Below are 12287 nucleotides of genomic sequence, written 5' to 3'. Positions count from 1 at the left end.
AAGATCAGAAGTAATTCTAACACGAGCATAAAATATTTCGTGGATGTTTTTTGGTGGGACAAGTAAATTGGAATTTTATCATGCTTCTTTTAGAAAAAACATCGCTTCAGTTTTGTTGCTTTTAAAAGAAGGACGTTCGTAAACAAAAGAAACTTTTTAAAAGCTGTTGCAAGGTTTATCGGGTTTAAACTTTCGATTTTAGCCTTAATAACTTTTTAATATCACGTCAATCACTTTTCTCATAATTTTGTAAACAAGCAAAGCTAAAACGGCAATCAAAGCATTGAAGTTAAGAGATTTTTGTCGCCGAAAATTTTAACTATTCACTTTTTTTAAAATTTAGATTCAATATTTTGAAGCACTAAAAGCGAATACTTCTATGATTAATGTTTCTTGCTTCTTTAAAATAAGTAAAATTAACCAAAAGTTAAATAACAATTTTGTAGCAGGGATTATACAAATTATCAAATCTAAATTCTCCTTAGCTCAAACAATAGAGCAAAGTTGATTTGTTATCTGAAACCTTACTGACTGTCAAAAATCAAACAATCGAAAGGCATGATTGAACGGTTCGAAAGCAAAGATGGTGGATATGCCGTATATAATGAAAAAAATTAGCAATGTTTAGAATCAGTTGCATGTATAAATGTTTACATATTTAAATTTGTCATGGATACCGCCCAAAATCCTCATACGCCAAGTGTAACACAACTCTTCGAGTCTTACAAAAAACGGCACAATGAAGCAACAGCGAGGTATATAAATAATCATCCAGCACAAATGAGTAGAGAGCATAATACGAAGGAAATGATTCTTGATCGTGCGAGAGCTCAACCTAGTAAACAAAAGAATATCACTAAACAGTATGAAGTTTTGCGACAAATGGCGAATGCAAGTGGTGATCATTCAAATAATGTTACTAAATTAAATGGTGCCTTCAATAACAACGAAGTATTGCAGCAGGTGTGTAGCTAAACCCTATATTTATTGGTCTTTATCAATAAGCAAGCTAGCTACATCAGGCTGTACATTTCACATAACTGATCCTATACTCTGTAAAATGAAACAACCCGGCTAGCTAGCTATATCAAAACTATTTCAATTGATTTTTGTGTTAGCCCATCCACTCAGACTAAAGGTAACTTTAACAAATTATGCTAATTGAGCTGGTAGTGTTGCACGATTTGCTACAAGATTTTTCATAATATTAGATGGGCATTACTGGTGGTCATCTGATGTTTTTTCTTGAAAATCTGACAACCGATTCCGGTGCACCATTTTGAAAGTTTTTGCTCGCTCTTTTTTTCTTTTTTTTTAAGTAAGGTTTGTAGCTAGCTATAATTTGCTTGCTTAGACAATGTAACTAGGTGACTTGTCATTGATTAGCAAAGTTTGAAGATAGAAGTACATGCGCATGCATTCTGCGATGTAAAAAAGCAGGACCATACGACTAAAAAAAATTGAACCTGTTTATTTCGAGACAAAAATAAATTTAATTGTCCAAAGTTTTATAAGACTAATTTTTTTGTGTGGCCAGCAACATCTTTTTACTTCCTATTCCAATTAAAATTTGTCTCAAATGTTCAAATTGTTGTGTCCAAAAATTAGTGTCCTTAATTTTTGGTCTAAACTTTTTTAAATTTAATGTGTAGTAGAGTAAAATCATTTATATTATTTTTAGAAAAACAAGATCCAAAATTTTAAAAAATAGTTTTAATTTTAAGTGAATATTTCCCTTTAAGTGAATCTCTTCGATTATTGCAATTTGTTGGTGTTTATTGTTTTTAATATAAAGTTAAAACATTACATCCTATTAAAAACTGTCTATAGAAGATCTGCCCATGTTTACCATATTTTGTAACATGGATAGGACACAAAAAGCTGGACCATGTGGGTTAAACTTGGCTCTATACACCCTTTTAGCAGAATTGAGAAATTGGACTTTAGCTTGAGCTGTTCTTATTTTGTTCTTAACTCTTTTAGCATTTTAAATTCATTTTTCAGTATATATATATATAAAATATATATATACATCATAAATTTTTATAAATTTGTTCTTAAATGAAGTATAATAAGCAAAATTTATTGATTGTTTCAAAGGGAAGACACTTAATTATTTTTTCTCAGTTTCGTTCTTTGATCATGGTAATCTTTTGTGTATATTTTCTGCCTCTTGTGTACACACATATCTATTTTCCTCAATGCAAATTTTGAAGCATTTATTGAAAAAAAATATCTCATCTTCTTAAAGAGCGCAATCCTTCTTTAGTAAAAACTTTCCCAAGTTTTGGATTTTACTTCTGCAAATGCAAATAACAAACATTTGCCAATCAAAATAATAAATGTTATTGCTGTCACAATTTCTGGGAAGTCCAAAAAATTGTCAATGCTGTTTCAGGTCATATTTTGGTTAGGAGCTGTTACCAGTCTTTTGTGAAGTCTTAGGTAGCTTTTACATGGACCTGACATTAGATACCCAAAATGAGATATTGTTGTGTTTACATGTTTTTCATATCGGAGTTGCTTAAACACATGCAATAACTTCTTAAGCATGCGCAATAATTTATTTTTTTTAATTTTTTATATAAAATGTGTTTGTATACAGAATATTTTAGGCTGAAATGAAATCAATGCTGAAATACGTTTCGTTTGGCTTGAAATCAATCTGATTCTTCATTTAAGCAAATTGTTATAGGCCCAAGTAATAAAGCACCTTATCAAATTGGTAAAAAATTGGATATTTTACAGACAAAGAAAAAAAAAAAAGAGCTTATATTTTACCTCTCCTTCCTGTATTGAGCGTGAGTAGACCTTAAACTCTACGTGGGAGCATCTGATTCTTCTTTTTTGTGTTCTTTGTAAATTCTTATGTATTTTCAGCTCGTCTTTGTTTATTCTGTGCTATTTTTATTGTGTTTTGTTGTTTGGGTATAGCGTGTTTGTCATGTTTCGCATGGATAAGTTTTTATTTGTCAGTGTGTATCTGTGCCGTGTGTGTATGATAGGTGAAGTTAACTTAGAAGTATCAGCTACACAAGGTGGGCGGTTATAACGTTGCAAATTGTGAAAGAAAAGGTTATGTTGGACTTCCTGTCAGTCAAAGTGTTTGTTGTCATGGTATCTAACCTTCACCATACAGAAAGTTTAAACAATGCTGGAAGAAAAATTTAGACATTTCTTAAGTGCGTGTGAAACATGGAGAAAGCTTTTTCTTTATGTGATAAATCCGATATGTTTCAATTAGGTGGAAAAAATTAGAATTACCTTCATCTTCATATATTAAATAAATATAAAGAAGATATTACGATTAGCATGCTTCCTTTCCCATATATTATCCTTAATTTAGTGTGTAAAATGGTATTAGTTTCCAAGTTGTATTTATAGCAAAGATAAAAGATGCAAAATGCAATATATATTGTTCATTGTTGTTTATTTTAACGAAAGTATTTCAGCTAAATCTATTTGATCAAGTTCTTTCTAAATTTGTAAGTATTTTAATGGGTATAAAGGTTAAGGGTATTATTAGTTCCTCACATTAGCCCTTATGTAAGGCTTGTTTTTAAAATTCATGTTTATTTTTATTGGGGTGAATAGCAACACGTTAATTTTTGAGTACTCCTTTTTTATATATGTTAATCCTAACTGTAAAGCTTGACTCACACTTATCACTCGTTGTTGTTAGCTAGTTTTCAAAGCCCACAAGAAAATCCAGAGGTAGAAAGACAACAGAAAAAATAAAGGTTTTAGGATTTTTGATGACTTCAGCAGTACATGTACATAAAATTCTCTGGTAAAGGAAATCTGAATGAAATAATGTATAGGATCATTTGCTTTCAACAAGCAGTTAAGAAGATATATAAAATAATTAATGCACTTTCTTAATATATATAATGTTAAAGATTTTACTTGTCATACAAAATATCTATACACTTCTTTACTTCAGGGAAGAAGAAAAAGCAGTGTACTATACGAAAAATTTAATGAAATAGACTGTTGGGTGAGAGATATTTATAAGAAAAGAGGTCAACTAGTTCAAAATGTTTGAAAATGACTTTTTTAGTAATGTTTAATATATCACAATTAGTATTAAAATTAAATATCAAGTATATAAATTACAATCTTTAAACCTTGTTTTAGTAATCATCTTCAATGATTTTAACTATCTTTGCACTTCAATAGTTTTTTTAAAAAAAACTTAGACCTTTGATCCTTTTTTGTGTAACTTTTGCAATTTGCAAGTAAGGTCAAAAATTGAAAAACTAAATTTCACAAGTATTTGACAATCCTCGTTTTTTCTTAAATAAAGATTTTGCCATTTGTAAAACACAAAAAAAGTTAAAGTACATACTAGAAGGAGAATTCACACCCAAGAAAGTTAAATATAAGGCAGGTTAGGTTTCCTGTACTTTGATACAGCTTTAGGAATTAAAAAATAGCATTTCAAAAGGAAAGCTTAGTGAAAACTTAATTTTATGATGTCTACATAATGGTATGCTAATTACAAACACCTGAAATATGTTTGTCCTATTTTTGTTAACTTTTCTGATCACACCAAAATGTCAATGCATTAGACTAGCATCACTGGTATCTTTAATATTAGCGAATTCATTATTTTGAGAAATAACTTAAAAACAGGTGCTGACGTCAGTTGTATCACCCCACCAACCCCTCACTAATGACCACCTGAGTCAACGATGGAATAATTAACTGATATGAATTTTACCCCACCTGTTTCAGGACTGATGGATGATAATGTCATTAAATTTTAAACCTCATTTTCTTTGTAACAATTCATTAAAAGCACATTATCTAATAATGATTAATTAACTAGCTTTGCAAAGCTGTTAGCGAATAGAAGACCTGTTGATCAATCAAATCATCCACTGTTTTTTTTTAATAAAGTGAAATAAATCTAATTCTCTTACTATTTAGATGCGTTTAAAAAGAGAAGTGTATGCGAACTTTAAATCTGTCAATTCCTGAGTTGACCTGTGGGGTTACAAAGAGAAACCTCACATATCTCATTGTCAGGCTCAAATCCTTTTAAACCTGAAGTGAGTAAATAGAAAAAAGAGCCTACAACAGGGATTAAATAAAATAGACATATTGTTTTAAATTTATTTCAGTTACATACCAAAAATTAATCTTTGGTTTCAGTCAGGCTATTTTTAAGGGTACACTTTTGAATTAGATCATCAATGCCACAACCAACAATTAAGCCTGTGAAAAAAGCAGCTTTTAGCCTCAGACACAATTTTATGTTGGTTCTAAAAATGTCAGCAATGACTCGTGAACACACTCAAAAGATTACCCCTGCTTGTGTAAATCTTGAAATACCTATTAAAAAATTTATAAAATCGTGCTTTTAACGAACGCTTGCAAAACATTTTGGAGTTTGAAGGTCCTTTGATAACACCATCAACCCCTCTGTATCCAAACCAGTGGGTTAATCCTATTTTGGTCCCAGGTGTTCCCTAGTTACCCATGCAGGAGATGACGTCAGTTATTTCAACCCAAGTTTCCAAGCTTTTTAGTCTCAAACTTCAAAGCACAATGGAAGGCTTTACTTTTCTTATTAAACTAGATTAGTGACTAATGCCAGTCTAAATGCATTGACGTTGTGCTGTTCACAAAGAAGACATCTTTTTGGCTACAGCAAAATGATCGCATCTACTTTGCGTGTTACAGACGGAGACATACAGTTTCCGTATTATAATATTAAATAGATATCTAGCAGGTGGCTAAGGCTTTTCATGTTTTTTGCATGGTTTTTTTCATATTTAACTGTTCTTTACTCTGTGTTTCATGTACATGCTATTCTACTATTAGTTTACGAATGGCAAAGTCAAGTAAAATTGTGGTTTCAACAACAAATAGTAAACGTCATTTTTTTAAATGTATATTTTTATGCCAAATTCATGTTTTGTAAATTGTTCTGGTCAATTTAAGCAAATCATTTGTGTTATCTTGCATTATTTCTATTAGTTTGTTTTTAATTACAAAACTTGTGTACGTTATTCTATTCTAGGCTAAGCAAGAACTATAAACATAAGAATTCTCAAATGTGTTTGCCTGTCTTTCGAGTGTGTCCAAAGTTTTATTTGTTGAACCGTCAATTTAATTCTCTTTAATTTTAAAGAAAATCAGCTGAACTTTTATGCATAATTAACTTTAGAGTTAGTTATGAGACGTTGTTATTAACATATAGCATTTTTTTCAGTGAAAATTACAGTTCCTAAATAAGCTTAATTTTTTTGTTGTTGAAAGCTGTTATATGTTTATGACGTTGTTATTTTGTTTGGAAAAAAAATTTTAATCAGTCAGGTACAATTTCACCTATATTATTTGACAAAAAATAAAATTTTGATGACAATTGCCAGCTACCTCAGTGCAGAAACAAATGATTTTATGTCTGTTTTTTTTTGTTTGTTGTAGTTTTAAAAACATTTGTTTTAGCTAGGCTGTCAGTCTAAATTCACACACTGTGTATTAAGTAATGTCTCTAAAGACACAATCATCATTTGCTACTCTAAAAAAATTATAAGGCTTATGTAATAAGTATGTTTTGGTAATTCATCAGTTTTCACTTATATTTATTTAGTACAAACTTGTATCAACGAATTCCGTTTTCTTGTGTAAGCAAGCAAAGATAATTCCTCTAATGGTTTAGTAGTGTTAGGCTACCTAAGAGGGAAATTCTTGAGTTTAGAAGCCATTTATTAGCTGATAAACTTGTCTGCCATGATGTGAAAGTCTCACCTTACTTTAGCCTATTTTTTTATGTATTTTTTATGCAGTTTTTTATACCCTGAGAAAGATTCCTATATTTCCTACATCAGTATGGAGTATATTATAAGTAAATACATTCGTAAAATAATTTCCTAACGATTATTACTATTTTTGTCCTTTAATAAAAACGTGAAACGTAGAATTATTACACTTGAATCTTGATTGTTATGGATCCGAACACACCTGAAATGGTAAACTTGAGTTGAGAAAGGGTTTGTTACACCACGATGAAATTTTTCTCGAAAATATAGACACTGCTCTGGATCTCACCATCTTGAGAATAAGGAGTAGAAAATGATCGAAGAAGCAGACCTCAGTAGCCATTTCTTTTGTACTCCGTTTTGAATCCAGGATGGCCACGAGTTTTTGTCACTTACTGCCTTCATCTGTGCACCATTGAAAGAATTTTTGTTCAATTCATTAAGTAAGGAGATATTTTTACTACATTCGATGAGATTGTTTATAAAAAACAGAATTAATTATGCAAAAAAGTTTTGGAATTTATTTTAACCCTGTAAACATTTTCTTGATACATCAAAAAAATATAACCCCAGACCATAACCTGGAATTAAGACTTGCAAAAAATTTAAGTTTTATGGCCTGTAATATTTCCGTTTCTCCTCAAAGCGGAAATCTAATCAAAGCGGACATCTAATCAAAGCGGACAAATTTTCGTGTCCCACAAGCGTCCGCTTTATGGAAGCTCTTTTATAGAAAACGTTTTAGATTTTAGCTTCTGAAAAAAAACTTTATCAGCTAATATTTTTTTTTATTTTCTTTGTATGTCTTGTAAAATAAATTTTATATCAAATAAATATTCCGTGAGCCTTTACATCTGTTTAAAAATTTGAAAATTAAATAAATATCGTTTTACGTGTTTTATGAGTTCCATCTATTCTTAATAAAGTGTTATGTTTTATTAAATTCGGTGTGAAAACCTCAACCACGATTAAAATTGGTAATTTCTTGCTGCCTGTGTATAAGTTTTATAATGTTGATTGACAGCGTATACTGTTTGTTTTTCACAAAAACAACATACTATCTTGGTTTTAGCCTCCCATGTTTTTTGAGTCTAGCGGGTGTTTTTTAAAAAAATATATAGAACTTAAGTTTTATCCCCCCCCCCTTACAGCATTTTACGCAAGAGCTTTGTCAATTTATCAATTTACTGTCGCAATTTTCTCCATGTTTCAAAATTTAGCAGTACCCTTCATTTTTCTTCAAAATAAAAATGTGTATAAAAATTACCTTGGTATGTATGCTCTAGAGAGAATGTAACATTACAGTGTAATTTTCCATATTTGTGCACTGAGCAGGAACAAAAATCAACAAGATTTAAGCTTAATTTTTGTTCGTTTCTGCATACCAATGCTTCGTGAAATATGGTGTGATTGCTAACAACTGACATGGCATAACTTCAGTGATTTTCAAAATGTCATGTGCTGCGGAACTTTAGGTGACGTATCTGTCAATGCCACCACTTAACTTCTGTTTAAGGCCAAGTATACGAAATATACGTTTTTGGACATATATATATTTTTGCATATTTTTGGACACCAAATTTTGGTGATCACTGAAAACTATAAATTGAAATCTCCTTAAAGTATAACAAGTTCTAACTGCCTTACTAGGTTACAATTATTTTTTTGTTGTTCGTCAACCAGGTCGAGATGGTTGTTTGGTTATTAAAATTTTGGCTGTTTTGGCAATGTAAAATGTACTTTTTTCCTGGTTGAAGTCAAAATATTTTCGCTTAACCTTATTTTCGTGATATAATTAGTTAACGGTAAACATGAAAAGAGACTTTTTAATGTTAATTTATATTAATGTACACAATTTGTATATTTATAACTTTATAAATAATTAACACGATGCTAGCGAGATCGATAGTAACTTTCGTTATTGACCACTCAAAAAAAATTATGACGTCATTGGAAATTATTAAGGTCAGAAAAATTTGATTTTACAAACTTATATTTCATATTTTTTTCACCTGGGTGTCAAGTTTGGTGAGAAAAAAAACGTGAACTGGAAAGGCTGCGGATATGATGTTGATCAAAGTATAAATTATATAAAATTATCTATTTGCACCGAGTTGGTGTATTAAAGCTACGACCTTTTTTCTTCCTTTCCAAGATACTGCGTGAAATGTTTGGTTGCAAATTTTACTTTCTAGTATGTCTCTATTTGCTTACCTTTAGGCAGCGACGAAACGTTCTTATACCGATTTTAATAACTCAGGAGGAAGCGATGATCCCTTGAAGAAAATCTCTCGAATGCCAGATGTAAATAAGTCGCAGTATAAAATCCCTTCGTATGATGTTAACCAGTCTATACAGCCGAATGTTTATCCGTTCCAACAATCTTCAACGAATTCATTAACTGTTGCTACAAGTGCTTTGTCTACTTCGAATGTAGTTAACCCGGCAATGAGTGTGAGCGATAATCTTATTGGAAACTTGTCAAACAATAGCAGTGGTATTTCCGATTTAAATGATGTACTAAATGACAATATGAATAAAATGGCGAAGTCACCGAATATCAACCAAGTGAAAGCTGAAGTATCAATGGCCAGTTCTTGTAGTGGAGGTGTTTCGGGCAGTACTAGCTTAGTAAATAACACCCAAGCGGAGACTGGTAACTACAACCAGTATAATCATTCGAATACGTTACCAGATTTAGCTGACCTTGCAAATATCGACAAGTTTTCGTTGTATGGCGAGGTTGCTGGAAGTAACAAGAACAAAAATAACAACAACAATAATAATAAAAACGTTAATAACAGCGCTAATGATAATTTTGTGAAATCAGAAAATCAAGTTTTGAATGGAGAAATGAATCTGAATAACATCAATGTGTCGGTTAATAACTCATCGCAAAACGCACAAGAGAAATGGGCGTTTTCAGAACAAAACACAAGTCAGCAACAGAATGCATCTGTTTCTCAGACATTAAATCCCTTAGCCAGCTTAAACAGGATCGCGTCTGGACAACAAATGACTGACCAGATGCAAAACAATGGACAAACTCAACTCAATCAGAACAGACCAGTGAACCTGAATACGATGATCAGCACAGCGTTAAGTCAACAACAGATGAAAAATCTGACAAACGTCAAGAATGGACAACCTGTCAGCAACAATCCTGTAGGATCTCCGCGCAGCATGATGCAGTCTCCTAAAAATTCGTTGCAGTCACCTATGAACAATTTGAATTCATCCCTTAACAACTCATTATCGCGTTCTATGCCTACTTCGAATGTGCCTATCCAGGCTGGGATGCCTCCTAACCTGCCTAGGTTACCAGCCATGCCAAATGCGCGTCAGTATTTAGCCGAGCACATTAATAAAACACATCAACAAGGTTCGTTACCCAATGTACAGAATGTACCCAACATGAACAATCTATATAACGGTGGCCCAACCACAGCCACGGAAAAGTTGCAGGAGCATATTATTAACAAAAAAAGAGAACAAGCTCGCTTGCAAATGCATCAGATGACAAACAAACAATATATGCCACAGCATATGTTGTCACCCATCCAAAACACGATGAATAATATGAATCCGTTTCAATTTCCTGCAGAATATCAGCCATATAATCCTCAACAGAAAACTTACGAACAGATGGCGATGCCACAACAACCACAGCCGAATTCTCCAATGGGATACTACTCCAATCCGTACCAGATGGACCAAGTGGCAGGTGGTCAACTGTTTCCCAACACTGCGCCGCCAGTCTATACTCCACAAAGTCGAGCTGGTATTATGAGAAATTTTATGCGTGGAAGACACCAGTTGAATGACATTTACCCCAACATGGCTAATGTTAGGACAGGATTGGAACAGCAGCCAATGTTTAACCCCACTAATAAAGCTCCTCCGCAGTACCCGAATCAAGGTTTGAACCCCAACTTAGAACAACAACAACAACAACAACAACAAATGTTAATGAACAACAGCATGCAGACTGCGTCACGACTTTCGCATTTCTCACAACCAGACACTAATATGAACCTGTCCAATCCAACCAGTATGAATCCTTCGCAAATGCGCATGCGCAATCAGATTAATAGGTATCCACCCCCATCTCTTTCTCGTACGATGGGTATCACCGCTGATAATATGGATAGTTCACAATTTGGTAACTACGGTATGCCACAACAACGTAACCCAGCTATGTTGGGGATGAATCATAATGGATTCAATGGAACTTACACCAACGAGCAGTTTTTTATGTTGCAGAAAAGAGCGGCCCATCGACAAGCTCTGTTGCAACGTCAACAACAACAGAATATGATGCAGAACCAGAATTTTTCCACGAACATGAACATGAGCAATCCAGCGAATCTTTTACGAGATAATTCCAGGTTAGATACCGCCATGTCAATGAATAGCAGTTTTAATGCTTCTGGCGATGGTAAGAGTAATAATCCTGTTTATCGCCAGCAAATGCACGCGCAACAACAACAACAACAACTGGCTCATCATCAACAACAACAACAAACACTAAATAATTCGATGAATATGACGAACAGCGACCAATCAAGTAATATAAAGTTAGATTCAAACAAAAACTTGTTGTCGAACAACGTAAATAACAACCCGCCCAACCAACAGGTACTTTCTCCGAAACAAACTTTGAATCTGACAAATCTTCCAAACGAAACTACTGAAGTTGAAACTGACTTAGACAACATATTAAACGACCCTCCTGATGGCTTTGATCTGGTCACAATGTTTAGTTAGTATATTTTCTTTTCTGATATAATTTATTCTATTTCAACCAAAGGTAATTTTTTTGCAGTGTACGTCTTAATTTATGCATAAACACGATTTTCCTTTCTGCTTTTAAAAATGTATTGCTTCACAAATTTTAAGGCAAACTTTTCGACCATGTACGAATCTCTTGTCTTTTTCACTGTCAACGAAAGCATTAGAACGGTATTTTTGTAAGGGTATGGAGTCTATTCAACACCTTCAACTTTGCGTAGCAACCTGTACTTTGCTTATCCAGAATAAAAAGTCAAAGTTTTCCAACGTTAAGGATGTATATTTCTCAGTTACTATTATTTAATGTTAATTTTATATATCGTACCTAATTTTGGTAGAGTAAATATAACATCCAAGTACCACCTGTGAAATGGTCACATTTCTTTTCTGAATCATTTTACTATAACCTTTTCTCAATTCTGGATGCAAGTGCGCTATCCATAACAGAGAATATTTCTTCCTGTCTTCCTGATTTCTTCCCGAAATGCTTCTTGAATTTTCTAATTTGATTACAAAGTTTTGGTTGAATAAATGTGGTCCTGATATTCTGGTTCGTTTATTTTTACGATCAAGTCGACTTATGGTTTACTTTTGAAACGAAAGTCTATAATTTGCACTGAGTTGCAGTGCTTTCGTGATTTTTACGTACGACGTAATACAAATTTGTACATATTACTAAGAAAAATAATGTTTTTACTATAATCAGTGAAGAAGGCATGTTTGATA

General features: G+C 32.6%; 1 protein-coding gene across 1 annotated transcript; it reads left to right on the top strand.

Annotated features, from left to right (window-relative positions):
* Positions 1–467: 467 nt before the first annotated feature.
* On the top strand, positions 468–12287 carry LOC130654769 (CAR1 transcription factor-like). The gene is made up of 2 exons (XM_057457384.1): positions 468–963; positions 8991–12287. Exons 1-2 carry the CDS (start codon positions 670–672, stop codon positions 11535–11537), a joined length of 2841 nt encoding a protein of 946 aa, XP_057313367.1. The 5' UTR covers positions 468–669; the 3' UTR covers positions 11538–12287.

Source organism: Hydractinia symbiolongicarpus, chromosome 8, assembly GCF_029227915.1.
Source record: "Hydractinia symbiolongicarpus strain clone_291-10 chromosome 8, HSymV2.1, whole genome shotgun sequence".
Classification (NCBI taxonomy): domain Eukaryota; kingdom Metazoa; phylum Cnidaria; class Hydrozoa; order Anthoathecata; family Hydractiniidae; genus Hydractinia; species Hydractinia symbiolongicarpus.
Note: the sequence above shows the minus strand (reverse complement) of the source record. Positions and strands in the feature narration are given on the sequence as shown.